General features: G+C 38.7%; 1 protein-coding gene across 1 annotated transcript in view; it reads right to left on the reverse strand.

Annotated features, from left to right (window-relative positions):
• The window catches only part of LOC114648027 (adhesion G protein-coupled receptor F5-like), a 395,766-nt gene that overhangs the window by 373,644 nt on the left and 3,522 nt on the right, over positions 1–18,600 (reverse strand). The window contains exons 3-5 of the mRNA XM_028796807.2: positions 17,814–17,980; positions 11,302–11,487; positions 6,217–7,557 (exon numbers count right to left, since the gene is read on the reverse strand). Coding sequence (XP_028652640.2) covers positions 6,217–7,557; positions 11,302–11,487; positions 17,814–17,980 — 1,694 coding nt within the window. The remainder of the gene's footprint in view (positions 1–6,216; positions 7,558–11,301; positions 11,488–17,813; positions 17,981–18,600) is intronic.

Raw genomic sequence — 18,600 nt, forward strand, 5'->3', positions numbered from 1 at the left:
TGGCAATCGTACTCCCAAAATGGTGGAGCCCATATACAAAACAAGTTGGCTCGGAAATGGAGCAAAATGATTTCAATAATATTAACTAAAATACACACAAAAATGATAGCAAAATTAAATTCACTATTCTTCAAAATCTTAAATAGGTACACAATGTCTGAGAAAATGTGTTTAATAGGGAATCAGCTTACAGCAGGTTTAATATACGCATCCAAGGCTCTGCAGGGGTGAGAATATTTTCAGTAGTAAATGCTGATTTTGTTGCATTTTGTAGTTTTTAACCTATTAACATTTCTTTCCAGTGCTGTAAAGGTGTTTTGAGAATGTACCTGGGACCATTCATCTTATTTGAAAAGAGATTCAGTGGGCCTAAAGCATATCGTGATTTGGTGAAAGTTAAGAGTCCTGGTTGGATTTTAGTGGTCTTAATGTTGGAACACTGATCACCAGATATAGCCAGTCATAAAATACAAAAGTCTTTTATTATATTCGACTCAAAAGTTTAGACACTGAATATCTGTCAAAGCATTTACTGCATATGACAAATGCAAAAATGCTGGTGAATATAATGGTGCTCTATAAAAAGCTGACTTGTGATGCTTAAATTTGATTAGAACAAGTGCCATTTGCTATAAAAGCACACCTGATGGAAATTAGATCATTTGGGTATTTATCTGCAATGAAAAGCATGTCCAAGCATTTGCGCTTACAATAACATTCCTTGGAAACCTTTTGGCAGGGTCCATAGCAGCTCACCTTTCAAGGGAGGACATGCAGGGTGCAACGAGCTGACAGGTTGGGCTTGCTACTGGGTTTGATTGAGAAACATACTGTACGTGGGTCAAGGCTGCAACAGGGAATTTTATGTATGCACGAATAAAATAAAATAAAACGAAACAAAATGCATTTATTTGGTCTAGGAATAACGAGTGAAGAGGTGATCAAAACAGGCAAATGACAAGCAGGAAGTCATGATGTCTGCAGGCACAGGCACTTTCACACTATCCCACGGGTGCATTTTCCAATCTAGTATAAGATTTCTGTGTGCTTTCTAAGAAGGTGTAAACTAATGTTGACTGCATTTCTCTAGAAATGTGTGCTTTGTTCATTGTAGTGTTATTGATATTGCCTTTAGTATACTTTTATTGATTGCTTAAGCAGGTTTAATATTTTTTCTTAACATTCAAATCTAGGTATGATTATTTTACACTTAACAGGGTTCCCAGTTCTGACTGGGTTGGATTACAGTGCAGGTGAAGTTACTAAATAATTTCCCCAAACCAAAATTTCAGTGAATAAAGGCACCGTGAGGAGCAATTTGGCATTTCTATGCCAAGTCCAAAAAATGCCTTGTGGGGCACTTCAAAATAACGTGTAAATTTCAATGAAACATAGCCTAAGGCCTTCCACTGTACAGATTAAGAATATGCTCAAAATGTTGGTTCAACAGTTTAGATTTAAATATCACACAAACAAGTGCAAGTTCAGAAAGCATTGCCAATTTTGCTTTGCAAAGAATGATACAAGAAAAGATGGTGAACTACAGAGTATGGTGATTGCATGGAGTCAGCCTAGTTGCTTCTCTCTGGACTTTCTCTAGTGCTGTTATGTCTTTTTCATAAAATGGAGAACAAATCTGCACACAGAACTGCAGGTGGGGTCTTACTAGTGAGTTATATAGGTTAGAATGGTGCAACACCAACAACCTGGTCTTAAATACCAAAAAGACCAAAGAAGTTATTCTGGACTTTAGGACCACTGAAAAGATCAATCACAGTCCGATAACAATCAATGCAGATGCTGTGGAGAGAGTTTCCAGCTTTAAGTTTCTAGGAGTCACCATCTCAGAGGACCTGTCCTAGGCTGACAACAACTTGGCTATAATAGGCAAAGCACAACAACGCCTCTATTTTCTCTGGAAGCTAAGGAGAGCTGACCTGACCCAGCAGGTGCTGGTTAATTTCTATAGATGCAATATAGAGAGCATCTTAACTAACTGCATGATGGCCTGGTACAACAGCTGCACCAAGCCTGCTAAAGAAGCCCTGCAGCGGGTTGTAAAAACAGCAGAGGCCATTATAGGGACTGAACTGCCATCACTCGAACTCTCGTATAAGACTTGCTGTGTGAGAAGGGCCAAAAACATTCTCAAGGACAAAACTCACCCTGGAAATTCTTTGTTTGAGCTCCTCCCGTCAGGCAGACGCTTTAGGTCAATCCGTGTATGCACAAACACACTAAAAAAGAGCTTTTTCCCCATCTGCCATAAACTTTCTGAACTCTGAATCTCCTCAGTCTGAGACCATTTTTAATTGAACATGTGCAATAAGCTATATTGGTAATGTGCAATATACTAATGTAATACAATATACTGTGGAATATGTAATGTACTATTCATTAACAGGTGCAATAACAATTTATGCTGCTGTACTTTGAGCAATAATAATAATTTGGTCTGGTTACTTGATCACTTAACACTGTATATGAGATATTTGGAATTATTTGACTTTTCTTTAAATGCACCTCGGGGCTGTCACAAAAAGTAATTTCATTGTGTCACACAATGACAATAAAGTGCTTGAACTTGAACTTAAACATATCTTGTTTGTCAGTTTAACATATGCTTAATTTTTAACAAAGATAATCTCATTTATTTACAGGGATCTCAGTTGAGTTAGATGTATATTTTTACATTTGTTCAATTGAAGAAATATTCATTGTGGTCTTGGAAATGGTTATTGTTTATTCTCTTATTGCATTTATTATTATATTGTAGTTATCTGATCAAAATATAACTTAAATTTTCATTCCATTTTATTATTGCTTATTGAAATTTTGTCTGGGGTTATAATTGGAGGCCCATGTAAAATGTTGTTCAGACCTGGTCCTAGCTAGAGATGCCATTATGTCAAATGCTGAACAGAGGACTTTCCTCCATCAATCCATTTTATAGCAAAGCATGTGTTTATCAGTGAAACTTGCCAAGTGCTTTTCACAGCAAAAATGCTATGTTTGCTTAGACAAACATTTTTTCCCAGTGCCCCTTGATGCATTGCATGGCACATTTGACATCAGAGAGCTGTAGTACCCAACTTTTCATTTTATGTTACTGCCTACTCTCTCATTCACTCACTGCAATGCCATGTGGCTAGTTTCATATGCATGCACAGTTAGCCACGTGGCACAGCAATAAGTCGAAACATGCTGAAAGGAGCCATTCGTTTAGACCTACAATATCAAAAACAATTCATTTTCTTGCTCCTCTACTTCTTTATCTAATAACTCTGGCTTTTTTCTTTCATCAGTTTAAACTTTTGCTCCACATTATTTTCTGATTTCAAGCTCCATCTCCTTTTGGATTGTTTTTCAGCCCTGTCATACAGTCATATCAGTAGTCAGATGGATGCCTTTTTTTTGCAACAGAAACACCAGGCTAAAGCTCCCATTTATGAGATCCTGGACCACAAGGCCTCCTTTACCTGAAAGAGGTGACATCTGCAGGGCAGCCCTCTTGCTGTGTAAAATTTTAAATGTTAATCCTTGGAAAACCCATTATGGGAAGGTCTGCTGCTGTCGGTCAGTTTCCTAGCCTCCTTACTCCTTCTCCTGCTTAGATGAGCAGGCATTCCTGGTACTCATGCCCTCTAGTGTATTACATTACATGCTTCCATCAAGGCCTCATTTCTACAGTACACTATATTGCCAAAAGTATTGGGACCCCCCCTCCAAATCATTGAATTCAAGTGTTCCAGTCACTTCCATGGCCACAGGTGTATAAAATCAAGCACCTAGGCATGCAGCCTGCTTCTACAAACATTTGTGAAAGAATGGGTCACTCTCAGGAGCTCAGTGAATTCAAGCATGGTACCGTGATAGGATGCCAACCATGCAATAAGTCCATTCGTGAAATTTGATCGCTACTAAATATTCCACGGTCAGCTGTTAGTGGTATTATAACAAAGTGGAAGCAATTGGGAACAACAGCACCTCAGCCATAAAGTGGTAGGCCTCATAAAATCACAGAGCGGGGATAGCGCATACTGAGGTGTGCAGAAGTCACCAACTTTCTGCAGAATCAATAGCTACAGACCTCCAAAACTCAAGAACAGTGCATAGAGAGCTTCATGGAATGGGTTTTCATGGCCAAGCAGCTGCATCAAAGTCTTACATCACCAAGTGCAATGCAAAGTGTCGTATGCAGTGGTGTAAAGCACACCACCACTGGACTCTAAAACAGTGGAGACATGTCTACTGGAGTGACGTATCTGGCAATCCGATGGATGAGTATTTGGTTTGGCTGATGCCAGGAGAATGGGACTTGCCTGACTGCATTGTGCCAAGTGTAAAGTGTGGTGGAGGGGGGGATTATGGTATGGGGTTGTTGTTCAGGGGTTGGGCTTGGCCCCATAGTTCCAGTGAAAGGAACTCTTAATGCTTCAGGATACAAAGCCATTTTGGATAATTTCATGCTCCCAACTTTGAGGGAACAGTTTGGGGATGGAAACATGACTGCACAGGCACCAGTGCACAAAGCAAGGTCTATAAAGAAATGGATGACCGAGTTTGGTGTGGAGGGACTTGACTGGCCTGCACAGAGCCCTGACCTCAACCCGATAGAACACCTTTCGGATGAATTAAAGCGGAGACTGCAAGCCAGGCCTTCTCGTCCGGCATCAGTGCCTAACCTCATAAATGCTGTCCTGGAAGAATGGTAAAAATTTCCCATAAACATACTTCTACACCTTGTGGAAAGCCTTCCCAGAAGAGTTGATGCTGTTATAGCTACAAAGGGTGGGCCAACTCCATATTAAAGCCTGTGTATTAAGAATGGGATATCAGTAAAGTTCATGTGTGTGTAAAGGCAGGCACCCCAATACTTTTGGCAATATAGTGTATCTTCACCACTTCCCAGTTGCCCAGAGCTAAAGCCTTACCACACCTTGATAGTGTCCTTTTTCCCATACCACTAATTGCATATAGAGGCTCTCAACTTCTCTCTACTTCTCTTCCTCCTCCAGGGCCCTGAAGAGCTCTGTTCATCTCCTGTGTAGAGTTTTCCTGTATGCACTTCCCTTACTCACCAGGCCACCCATCACAAGGCTAAGAATGGAAAGACATGGATGAATTCCCTGTAGCCTTATGGTCCACAACAGTTGAGAATGCTTGGGCATGTTCGAAACTGTAATGTGGCATGCAGTTCCCAGGGAACACAACAGGGCTGTCGTAAGATAATTTTCAATCAATATAAAAGTGATCCATATTGCATATGAATTGGAAATTTATATTTTTCTCAAGAAATTGGATAAAAATAAATTTCAGCCATTATGAATTAATTTCTTTAATATCGCCTATCCACCCATTTTCTGAACCTGCTTATTCCATCACAGGGTTTCTGGGGAGACAAAAGCTTGCCCTGGCTATATTAGCTTGAAGATAGTAGCCATACTTGAATGACATACTCAATCATCTCAAGTCAATTTTATCTAACAACCATTTTTTTGGTATTTAGGAGGAAACCACAACACCCAGGAAAGAGGATGATGTGCAAGCATCACACACAATGTAATCAGGTTGGTATACAAAGCCATGATCCTAGAGATGTGTATGTAGAAGACATGCAAAGATAGTGTAAAGTTCAAACTGATAACAATATCATTATGATAGCGTTCAGGATTTAAATTATAATAGCTCCCCGAGAGGCTCGGACAAGCTCAATATCTGACCACAGTCCCTGCACTGACTCTTTTTCTCCCTTTCCTGCAGATTATTCGCAGGAGATTCCACCTGGCCCTCTTGAAGTCACTTCCAGGACCGAGCCTATGGAAGAAAAAGTTGCTGGCTCTGGTCCCTGTGATGTCACGTCCGGGCTCGAGCCTATGGCTGAAGACCTTCATGAGCCCGACCCCTTTGATCTCACTTCCTGTCTTCCCCTTTAAAAGCCTCCACCTTTTCCCTATACCTTCAGTTCTGTTTTGAACTCGGTTTTGTGCACATCAGTGCTGTATTCATTTCTTGACTTTGCAGCCAGGTTACCAATTATACGGGTGGCTGCCCCAAACCTTGCTATGATTCTGTGTGGAGTTTGTGACAATAGATAGATAGATAGATAGATAGATAGATAGATAGATAGATAGATAGATAGACAGTATAGTCACACTTAAATCAGAGTGGCTGGATTATTTACTATACATGCTGGTCGTTCAGATTCCTGCTTACCTGCAGAGCGTTGAGTATCGTAAATACCATATTGATTCCTATATTTTTCGGGGCAACAACTGTTCCAATACCAAATCCCCATGTAAGACCCAAAAGGGGTGTTAAAATTCCAATACTTCGAGCTACAACTTTCAGTGTGTTTCTTTCATCTGATTTTGGATTGTCTCCAACCGTGCGCCTCAGTAGCATGAAGATAACCACACACAGAGTAATCAGGTTAAAGGCAATGATAATCAAGGCAGGTATAACAAATGCCAGGAGAGCCATTGAATTTTCCCAGCTGAGCCAACAAGCATTGCTTCTTTTATACTGGTCCTTTGGAGCAGTAACTGCTATTGTGACAACAGCTATAATAAGAGGGCATCCATATCCAAGAGAGAAAGCAATTGCCATCATGTGGGATTTTGGTATGTCTTTAAAAACCATTACTATACGGAAGAGAAGAAGAAGCGCTAATGATAACATCCAAAAAAATAAGGACAAATAGAAAAAGTGTGTAAAAAAGGTGACTGCACTGCATGCAGGTATACTCTTGTCAATGGCAGCCCCAATGATAAACCAAGTATCCGCCATTAACAGAGAGAAAGCAATATTGATGATGGAAATATGGCGGATATAGGAGGTTTTATTTTTAGTTACGTAGTGCCAAACAATTCCTTCAATGATGAGACATAAAATGAGACTAGCCATTGAAATGGCAAGGCCAACATAAGTAATGTTATCCAGTACTGGAGAAGAGAAGTCCGTTTCAGGTGACATCAAGACTGAGAAAGTTGTCAAATGTTCACAGACACACACAATGCTGTTTCCCAAAGATTGCGCCTTACATCCTGAAGCGTCCCATCCACCATTATTATTGAAAAGGGAAAAATTCCAAAAGGCACAAAGTGGATCAACCCATGACTCCTGGCTTTTTTGGAAAGTTAATGAAATGTTATAAATATTGCCATTTGTAACTGTGGTGGTCATGATGATGCTGTTCACAGAGGAATTGCTGCTGCTCCTGTTTGGAAGTATTTGTGAAAGGGTGAGGTAAGCAATGCTGACAATGGCTGCACTGTGAGGCAGCTGAACCAAAGCAGGTTCTGGTATGATTATATCTCCAGCAGTGGGGAACTTCTGAAATGTTTCACTGTAACTTTTATTATTGACTATGTTTGCTCTCAAATCAATATTTTGAGAACTAAAGTTGAAAGAAGAATTTGTGGAAAGTGATCTAGAAAAAATTTCCACAGACTGCAACAAAGATGAACTTTTTGTCTCGGATGTATTTTGGTTCAAAGAATTCCATGATGTAAAGGATTCTTGGCTAATTAAAATGTCTACAGTGCCAAAAAAGCCCTATGGAAAGAAAGAAAATACATATTAGACAAATGTTACGATTGACCACACTTAAAGGAGTCACTAAACTTAAAATATATAAAAGATAAAACAAAATCAACAGCCTAAAGGTATCACTTTATAGTAAAGAACACCTGTAAAGAAAAACAGAGTTTGACATTATTCCTATTATAATAGATGATCTTACCATCATAAACTATAAGTAGGTGTTTAAAATAAAGAAAATGTGATATTCCGTTAAAACGTGTCTAAAACAATGGTGACTGATCTGTTTACTTTCTTAAAAAATTTCTGGCTAAAGCATAAACAGTTTCCACTCCTCTAGAATTCTAATAGACTGTAAGACATTTAACAAAGAATTATAAAATAACTCACTGGATGTGGTTTTACTTAAATCTTAATAAGCATTATGGCTTTATCTTTATATTTATGAATTTGTGTGTATGTGAAGAAGTTAATATCCAAACTAAAACGCATACAGTGCATTCCAAAACTTTTCAGACCCCTTCACTTTCTGCACACTTTATTGTGTTGTAAGGTTAATTTTAAATGGATAAATTTGCCAATTATGTCCATCAATCAACACTCAATAAGCCATAAAGACAAATTGAAAACTTGTTTTCAGAAAGGTTTGCAAATGTACAAAAAATCCAAAATGGACATCTCTATAAGTATTCAGTTCTTTGTAAAATCCCCTTTGGCAGCAGTTACAGCTTCAAGTCTTCCTGCGTAAGACTCAATGAGCTTTGCACACTTGGATATAGACAGTTTATCCCATTCTTCCTGGCAGATGCTCTCAAACTCCATTTGATTTAATGAGATGTGTCTCTAAAACTGTCACCTCCAGGTCTCTCCACAGATGTTCTATGGGGTTTATGTCTGGACTTTGGCTGAATCCCTTAAGGACAGTCCGAAACTTGTCCCTAAGCGACTTCAACATTGTGCTGGCTGTATGCTGGCTGTATTTGGATCACTGTCTTGATGGAAGGTGAACTGTCACAACAGTCTGGACTCTGGATAAGGTTTTCTTCCAGGTCCTCTCTGGACTTGCCTTCCATGAATTCTGACCTGTTGCTGTCTCATAATGTGATGCTGCCATCGCAATGCTTCATTGTAGGGATGCTATAAGGCAGGTGATTAACAGTACCTGGTCTGCACCAGACATAATGCGTGGAGTTCTTCCCAAATTCAAATTTTGTTTCATTAGATCAGAGGATCTTGCTCTTCATGCTCTCAGAGTATTTTACACTGTCATCATATGCCTTTTGCTTCTAAATTGGTTTCCATCAGCCCCTCTACCATAAACACCAGATTACTGGAGTGTTGCTGATATTGCCTTCACTCTGACAAATTCTTCCATCTCCACAGAGGATTTCTGAAGTTCTGTTAGAGAGACCATTGAGTTCTTGGTCACCTGCTTAACCAAGGTCCTTCTTGATCAATTACTCAGTTTGGTTTGAAAGCAGAGATTTCTTTGGCTCCTGTTTTCAAATATGACCACGGAAAAAGTGCACTTTCAGTTTCCATGTCTTAGCAGTGAACGGGGAGCACAGGGACAACCTACACAATGAGCAGTGGAAGGGGCGCTATTGCACTTTTACTTTTGAATGATATATGGGATTCTATTGGCTGTGTCTGAGCAACGCTGAACTATGACCTAAGTCAGGATATAATATAAAAAGTCAGCAGTGTAATAATACAGTTAAGCTGTTGGTCATTGCTGACAGACTACATATTGTATCATGTGAGAGGCTCAATGGTTAATGAACCTACTAATTGGTTTATGAAGTTCATTATCACTGACTCCATTACTGGTAGCAAAGCCATTCATCTTAGAAGTGAGTAATTGCTTATACAAAATAAAAATCATAGCAGTTTTGATGATTGCTGCACCTACTTTATGCATCGAAGCATAACTTTATGGAATAATCCGAATACAGCACTAACCTCTAACCAATTTTAAAATGAAGAATATTTCTGATAGAAATTCCTGTAAAATTTATACCACTGTTGCAAATGTTTGCATTTCTACATGTTTGCCTAAAGTGTTTGTGATATGCCACCCTAATACGTAATTAAAATATCGAAAAAACAACGTTCATAATATGCTGTCTAAGGCCAGGTTTATACTTCACGTGACACATGCTCCAGCGGATGCTCCTGTTACGCAAGCGTTGTACAGTTTATACTGGTGCGCGTATTTTACGTGAATCTGGAAAAAACCAGCAGGTGGCAGTGTGAGATATCATCACAGTGAGAAACAGGTTCGGCTTTGCTGTGTTGTGAATTGCCTGGAACACCCATTAAATTCCAAAGACACCTTGCCGCAATATCTCTGAAAAGGATGTTTAATGATTAAATCCATCAATCCAGGGATGTGCCCATTACAACTAGCATTGGGCACGAGGTAGAAACAATCCCTAGACAGGGCATGAGCTCATCACAAGGTGAATACAAGCACTCGCATACACTAGCGTCATTTTAGTGTCACCAAATCTGCATATCTTTTGAAGGAAACCCAGCAGGAAAACATGTAAACTTCAAGCAAGGAGAACCAGCGACGTGACTCCCTGCGAGACAGCAGTGCTACAGCTCCGCCACCGTGTCACCCCAATGTGTGTAATTATTAATAGTATTCATTATTTAAACAAAATTAACGATTTATCTGTAAAATGTAACATACATACTTTAATGCATTTCATCATGAAAGTGATATCAATTATAAATTTAAAGATTCTAAATGTGCAGAGAGTTAGAATATCGTAAATTTAAGGTGTTGTGTGTAGCGATCTATTGCTGTTTGCTGCTGCTGTCAGGTGAGGAGGAAGTCCCAGAAAAAAAAATGGCACAAAAGATGATATGTGAGACTTTTAAAATATATTGTGTCATTACGATCGGGAATATGTGACACTTAAATATAAAAGCACCATGAATGCATCTGTATGTTGGCATTTTGCTTCACCACATTGAACCATTTATCAAACATCAAAGCGCGCACATCAATCCTGTAGGATCCGCAAAGCGGCTTTCTGTCACATGTAGATAGTAACCAGAGACTCTGATGACACATTCCAATTTTTATCACTCTGCGCCCCCAACTTTCTGCTGGTACTGCAACTTGTGCACATGTCATGTTAATTTCTGAGAACCTGCTCAGAGGACGCATCAAATGAATGCTGGGAACGCGTGGCAGCCATGATGTGGGTGCGTACGCATTCTGAGCATGGAGTATAAATGGGCCCTAATAGATGCTTCAACAAATCTTTTTCATATTAATTTAACATTAAGTTCATAAATGGAAGGGCATTCTATCTACCTGTCCGATTTTCAAGCCCACCTTTAACTCGACAATAATTGCAACTGATTATATGTAGTCATGGAATCTATCTAGAATAGCAAAAAAAATGACTTGCCCAGGTCGAGAGTATCTCTGTGCTGCACTGACTGCAACGACATAATCCGAATGATACTGTACCATAAAAGGCCAATGTCAAGTCCGCTAGAATAAAGTTGTTCTTTTCTGAATACTGTGCTCATGCTGGAAATCACTGGATTGCCATTTATTTAGCATCACTGTTTCACCCTCATGAGGTCAAAAGGTTTTTGACACATTTACAGCATATTGGTAACATTATCAACATACAAACAACCTTTGGATGAATTCACCACAACCTCTACTATACTATACCAGGAAGACATTGATTTTAGAAAATAAATAAATAAATAAAATAAAATGTAATTTACCTGTAGTACATTAGGTGAAATGGTTTTATTTATTGATGCAACTGAAATGGTGCTCAGGATATCAACCAGAGTAGAAATGGTGGCTGGAGACTGTGTAATGTTGCTTTTCAATGATGAGGCAGTGGAGTTTACTTTCTCAACAAACTGATTTAACAAAGATGTTGAAATGTTTCCACTTTTTAAATCCTGATAAAAGAAACAAACATGTTATTAAATAAGATCAATATATTATTAGTTATTTATCTGCAGCACAGATTTGTGCAAGTAAGTAAGTATTAGTTCACTGACTGATACGCAAGATGAGCTGAGGTGATCTCTGTTAAAAGTGAACACGCGCAAGGCTGCTGGACCTGATGGCACACTCAAAACATCCACTAATCAACTTTAAGACGAATTCTCATGCAGTTTCAACATGATTCTTGCATTTGCTGTAGAATTCGTCTGCTTCAAGACCATCAACAATATGCTAATACTAAAGAAAATCATAGTGACATGCAGTGGTGGTCATAGCCCATTTGGAGCCCTAGGCTGGGGGACGGGGACAACTCCACTTGGTGTCCTTACTGGTAATCTGTATTAGACCTTATCCCCCTCAGTGTCTGCAGAGTGCACCCCATCATTTACATAAACAGCATCCCTGGGTGTACATTTTGTGGGATTTACCTGTACAAACAGTATTACTATATTTCAGTGATCGTGGGAGTTCCTCTCGGTGTCCGGAGCATTCATCCCTTTATTTTCATAACTAGCATCACCCTGTGCACATAATGCAGACTTTTCAGAGTGCATGTGCCACTTAAAAAGCACCCGTAATGGACTGACCACCAGGTGTAATCACCTTTCCAAATATTTGCCACCCCATGTCAACCCCAGAAAGATACCACTCTGGGTGGCTGCCCACGTATCCTGTACCTAAATCCATCACTGCTGATATGTCTTAATGGTCATTGCCCATTCTTACTAACTTGTATCATCACAAAGTGATTTGAGAGGCTGGGCCTACGGTACTTTAAAGACACCATTCCAGATCCACTAGACATGCACTATTAAGCCAAATGGCCTAAATAGACTGTAAGACATTTAACAAAGAACTATAAAATAACTCACTGGCTGTGGTTTTACTTAAATCTTAATAAGCATTATGGCTTTACAGTATCTTTATATTTATGAATTTGTGTGTATGTGAAGAAGTTAATATCCAAACTAAAACGCATACAGTGCATTCCATAACTTTTCAGACCCCTTCACTTTCTGCACACTTTATTGTGTTGTAAGGTTAATTTTAAATGGATAAATTTGCCAATTATGTCCATCAATCAACACTCAATAAGCCATAATGACAAAGTGAAAACTTGTTTTCAGAAAGGTTTGCAAATGTACAAAAAATCCAAAATGGACATATAAGTATTCAGTTCTTTGTAAAATCCCCTTTGGCAGCAGTTACAGCTTCAAGTCTTCCTGCGTAAGTCTCAATGAGCTTTTCACACTTGGATATTGACAGTTTATCCCATTCTTCCTGGCAGATGCTCTCAAACTCCATTTGATTTAATGAGATGTATCTCTAAAACTGTCACCTCCAGGTCTCTCCACAGATGTTCTATGGGGTTTAAGTCTGGACTTTGGCTGAATCCCTTAAGGACAGTCCGAAACTTGTTCCTAAGCGACTTCAACATTGTGCTGGCTGTATGCTGGCTGTATTTGGATCACTGTCTTGATGGAAGGTGAACTGTCACAACAGTCTGGACTCTGGACAAGGTTTTCTTTCAGGTCCTCTCTGGACTTGCCTTCCATGAATTCTGACCTGTTGCTGTCTCATAATGTGATGCTGCCATCGCAATGCTTCATTGTAGGGATGCTATAAGGCAGGTGATTAACAGTACCTGGTCTGCACCAGACATAATGCGTGGAGTTCTTCCCAAATTCAAATTTTGTTTCATTAGATCAGAGAATCTTGCTCCTCATGCTCTCAGAGTATTTTAAACTGTCATCATATGCCTTTTGCTTCTAAATTGGTTTCCATCAGCCCCTCTACCATAAACACCAGATTAATGGAGTGTTGCTGATATTGCCTTCACTCTGACAAATTCTTCCATCTCCACAGAGGATTTCTGAAGTTCTGTTAGAGAGACCATTGAGTTCTTGGTCACCTGCTTAACCAAGGTCCTTCTTGATCAATTACTCAGTTTGGTTTGAAAGCAGAGATTTCTTTGGCTCCTGTTTTCAAATATGACCACGGAAAAAGTGCACTTTCAGTTTCCATGTCTTAGCAGTGAACGGGGAGCACAGGGACATCCTACAAAATGAGCACTGGAAGGGGCGCTATTGCACTTTTAACTTTTGAATGATATATGGCATTCTATTGGTTGTGTCTGAGCAACGCTGAACTATGACCAAAGTCAGGATATAATATAAAAAGTCAGCAGTGTAATAATACAGTTAAGCTGTTGGTCATCGCTGACAGACTGCATATTGTATCATGTGATATTGTTTCACAGATGGTGTAGCCTCCATTACTGTACACATTGTTGTAATTCCATCTGGACAGAAAGACACAAACATAGGACTACCTTCATCAGTTTCAGCTCAGCTTTTAACACCATTTAGTAAAAAAAACAGTACACTGGGTATAGACATGACACTAAGTGACTTTTGTGCTGCAGGTTTGACAGGGTGAGTGGCAATAAGAAAGCCATTACTTAATGGACAAATTGGGCCTTGAAATACCAGCTGTGGATTACTGCACACTGGACAAAGTCTCCTCTTCACAGTAGAAACTGAGACTTGCTTTTTTCAACCACTGTTAAGCTGTGCTTGGAGCTGGTACTTGAAGCTGGTGACCCTCAGAAACTTGTCTTTTGGGTTGGGTTGTGACTTTTTCTAGGTTCCAATTTCCTTTGGATTGTGTAGGACTCTGTACTCATTGATACATTGATTTTTTTTTTTTTTGCAATTCCTCTAAATGAAAGGCCTATACTTCTAAGGGTAATAATGCTCTGTCTCATTTCATTTCTTAACTGTTGTTTTCTTGCCATTATCTTATCATTATATTATCATTGGAATATTGTCCACAGTCTGCTCCAACTCAGCTGTAAGACAGACAGAGATTTTTAAGTAATCAACAGAGGTTGGGACACTTGTGCAAATTGTTTGCTTCAACTTGCAAGGCTTAATTTACTTTTAATTGTTGCAGAACATCTGTAGATTGTAACCTATTAGGTGTTCCCTGAAGAAGGCCCATTTATAATATTCTGAAATTTCCTTTTTTTCAGTTTTTGCTAACCTAAACTTTACATTTAAAACTCTGGTAGTTTACTGCTTACCTTTTCACCATTTTAAATCATTCATTGCATTTCAACTGATTAAATTTGAAGAAAAACTGAAAAAACTGAGGTATTCTATAAATTTTAACTGGTAGTGTGTGTGTATATATATATGTGTGGTATGATATATGGTAAGGAAGGATAGTGGGGTGATATTGGATCTAACATTGTAAATCTAAAACCTGTGGAGACCATAATGTCACCTCTGCCTCCTCATTGGAAGCTCCAGCCCCTTTCACTCCAGCTGATATGTAAGAATAGCCTGGACTAGAAGACGCTGGCATTCATTGAAGAAACCAGCATCTAAGCACAACACTCCTTCAGCCTTGGAAGCACTCCCAACATGCTGAGAATGAGCCATGAATATGACTCTACAGGGTTTCTGTTTTTTCTTCTTTTCTCATTGATTGCAGTTAAATGGGGGTTTGCTATGAAACCGAACACTTCATTTTATTCTTTTGTCAGAATTTACAATATATATTTGGAAACAAAGTGTTTATAATAGCAATAGCCAAAGAGATCATTGTTAAGGCAGTGGGAAAAATTGTGATATTAGGCCTACACATTAAATGTGCACATCTGTTACAGGCTGCTCCACCACCTCATTTGATATACTGTAAACTGGAAGCCCACCATGGGGGACGAGGAGAAGTCCAGACCTCTTAAAGCCAGATTTTCTCTTTCAGGGAGGAATCAGAACAGTGTCACCTTTATTTATTTATTTATTTTTTAATTTTATTTAGAAGCTAATCAAAGAACCCAAGAAACCAGCCTGGACTATGAAGGTCAAATAGATGATTGCCCCTGGTGGTCACATAATTTCAAGGCAATATAAAAATGGTCATAAGAAACAGAGTGGCTGTTCTACTAACTTTGATGTACCAATCTTATCACATCTCTGTTAACCAAACACCAACAGATATTCATCCAAAGAATGGAGCAAATGCCTATAGAACTGCTCTCTGTCATGTTGTGGTGTTTATTTGTAAATATATCAATTTTTAAAAACCTATCTTTAGTCCAAATAATAGATAAGACACTGTTTGAGTGTTTTGGAGACTGTAAAATTTAACTGTTTCATTTTTTTTCTTGATTCGATGTGTATTTAACATTGTTAAAATTAAATCATGTTCTGCCACAATACCATTTTTGTTTTTCGTGTGGGCAATGCCATTATTATACAGTTCTTTTGAAGAATAATACAGTATGCTGCTGCTAGGCAAAATGGTCAGGAGTGACGAGGGATGTCATCACTGTGATGGTTTAAAATGTCAGCGTCATTTACTCTCGATTTTCCAAGTTTGTGGATGCAATCCACAAACTGTAGTATTTTTTTTTTTTGCATTGTAGGTATTACTAGATAATGACCTTATTTCTGTCCTTTTTGAACTTCACCTTCAGCTGTACTGACTCATGAGAGACAGTAAAAGAAAAAATGAAAAATGACCAAGAGAATTTTAGTCAAAAAACAGGCACGGGTCAATACTGGGAGAAAACACAATTGAGCTTGAAAACCACAATGAGAACCGCAAATCAAAGTCAAAGAACAAAAGATTCAATAACCAAGAATGGCAAAAATAAGTTTTTTAACCACAGTAAAACAAGAATTTTTTGTCAAACTCAGATAACCTGGAACCACTGAGGATGATCTTTAAGCTGTTGCTTCGCAGATGTCACCAACATGCGAGCTGTGAAGCATTCTGGGAACTGTTTCCAAGGAGACAGCAAAAAGCTCTAAAATAACAAAGCTTTGGTAATTTAGGGATATGTACTTCTCAGGGTGACTTCCCTTAAGTGTTAGGTTAGGGCAGGAGAGACTTAACATCATGCACTGGCACATTGTTTTATTGTCATATGTAGAGGGCAATGACATTTTGATTTTGCTTGGTGCTGTGATCAGAATATATTACTAGTCAAACACCTTGAAACCTCTGGAGTTTTAAGATTATGATATTAATGGTGATGTTTGCCTATGATGACGACACAATAATTTAAAAATGAAATAACTTTAATGCTCGAATTATGACATTGGAAAAACCAGTCAGCATCTCGGCATTACAAACACAACATAACAGAATTCAATATTCAGGATGGCATTGGGACATTCATAACATAACATAATGTAACATCCTCAAACCTGCTTAACTCAATTTGGGGTTATGAAGGGCGGAAACCTACAGGGCCGACTTGACACACACTGCCACAGTCACACAGGGGCCAATCTGGAATCCACAATTAATCTAACAACTTGTGAGGGTATGGGAGGAATACCTACAGGCAGAGCTGCCAAAATGCGTTCAGTCAGTGACATAATTGTGGTAGAAATTTAACATCTCATTAAAGAAAGAAACATCCCCTAACAGGACAAATCAGTAATCAGGTAGGAGAAAAGCTATTCATTGTATCTTTTTAATTCCTCCTCGGCAAAATGCCTTAGAGGGAGCATTCATCAAAAGCAGTCTGTTACAGCCTGGTCAGAATAATCAGAGATAAAAAGACTAGAGGTTCATTTTATAAAATATTGAATTTACCTGCAGTGTCAATCAATGCATTTTACTCTGGTTGGTTTGTAAATAAAAGTTGGTTATATTATATTCTGCTTCTTCTTATACCTTTCAGTTGAGCCACCGCCCTTGATATTTCTGTGCTTATTACAACTGTCCATTCTGGTTCTTTACAGGACTTTTTAGTCATCTCTTAGTCAGCTTTCAGTGCATTTTGTTGCTCAGTTGATGTTTATCTGGTTTCTGACATTTATTGATCCTTTATGCTATTTCTTTAAGATGAATGCTCTGTTACCTTAAAATTATTCTTCCATACAATGCAGACCCCAGAATGCTGCATCTGTATGGCAGCGGCACTAAAAGTCCATGACTAACATCCTCAATATTAAAATCTTTGCAGGAAGAAGCAAAGGAAAGAACAACTGTGCAAGTATGTGCCTACTCCTTCATTACTATAATGATTCTTATATTTTTGATAGACAGCAGTAGTTGCTTTCAGGAAACGGATGTAGTGTTTTTATTGCCAGATTTAAGGGCATTCATTAATGTGTATCTGCTACTTGTATGACTTACTTATAGGCACACCTTTCATTTTATAAGAAAGTGTGTGTATGTGTGGTCTTTTCATGTAATCATACTCATCCAACCTGATTAAACACACCTCTGGTTTTCAGAATGTGGAAATTACCTGAGATGAGATCAGAAGATCCTGTACTTTGGACAAAATGCAGCTGTCTGTCACCGTTTCCCAAATCCCATCATTGCACTTTTTAATGATAACTCCATTTTGACCAGGAGGACAGTCAAATTGTTTAGTGAGATTTGATGGAGCAGAATTTATATTGCACAGGTCACCTAAAGTGAAATTAAATTAAAAAAAACAGCTTCAGGTCATAGAATGAATATAAATTCATTTACACAGAGTAGGTTTGACAGTAGAAAGTGTTTTATGGAAGGATGGTGACTTTATTTATTTTTTCTCATTGTAAATGAGGAGGGTTGAGATTGCTACTGAGTCTTTGTACTGGCTTTGGTGTGTTTGGATTATTTTGGCACTGTCACACACGTGCGATAAGGAGACAGTTTATAGGCTCAAACAAGTGCATTTTTCCGCCGGACCAGGGTTTGGTGCTGTCCTTTGACGCTTTGTCCTCTCCTCCTACAGAACAACCAATGAACCCTCAACCTAACACCACTTCCAATTCCCAGAACACAATCTAGCATACTTCCTGTTCCGGTTCTAAGAACCCACCTACTCCTGATGTCATATCCGGTCCCAAGACCCCACCTATTTCTGATATCATATCCTGTCCCATGATGCCACTCTACCATTACATCACTTCCTGTTTTCTGATTACATATCTCAGTCATTTTGTGAAACTCTTCAATTCTGTTTTGGACTCCTGTCAGTAAAGGTGTATTTACATAACCAGCAGTTTTCAAGTATATGGGGTGGATCCCCAACTCTTTTACGT

This window comes from Erpetoichthys calabaricus, chromosome 3 (assembly GCF_900747795.2).
Source record: "Erpetoichthys calabaricus chromosome 3, fErpCal1.3, whole genome shotgun sequence".
In the NCBI taxonomy this organism is placed as follows: domain Eukaryota; kingdom Metazoa; phylum Chordata; class Cladistia; order Polypteriformes; family Polypteridae; genus Erpetoichthys; species Erpetoichthys calabaricus.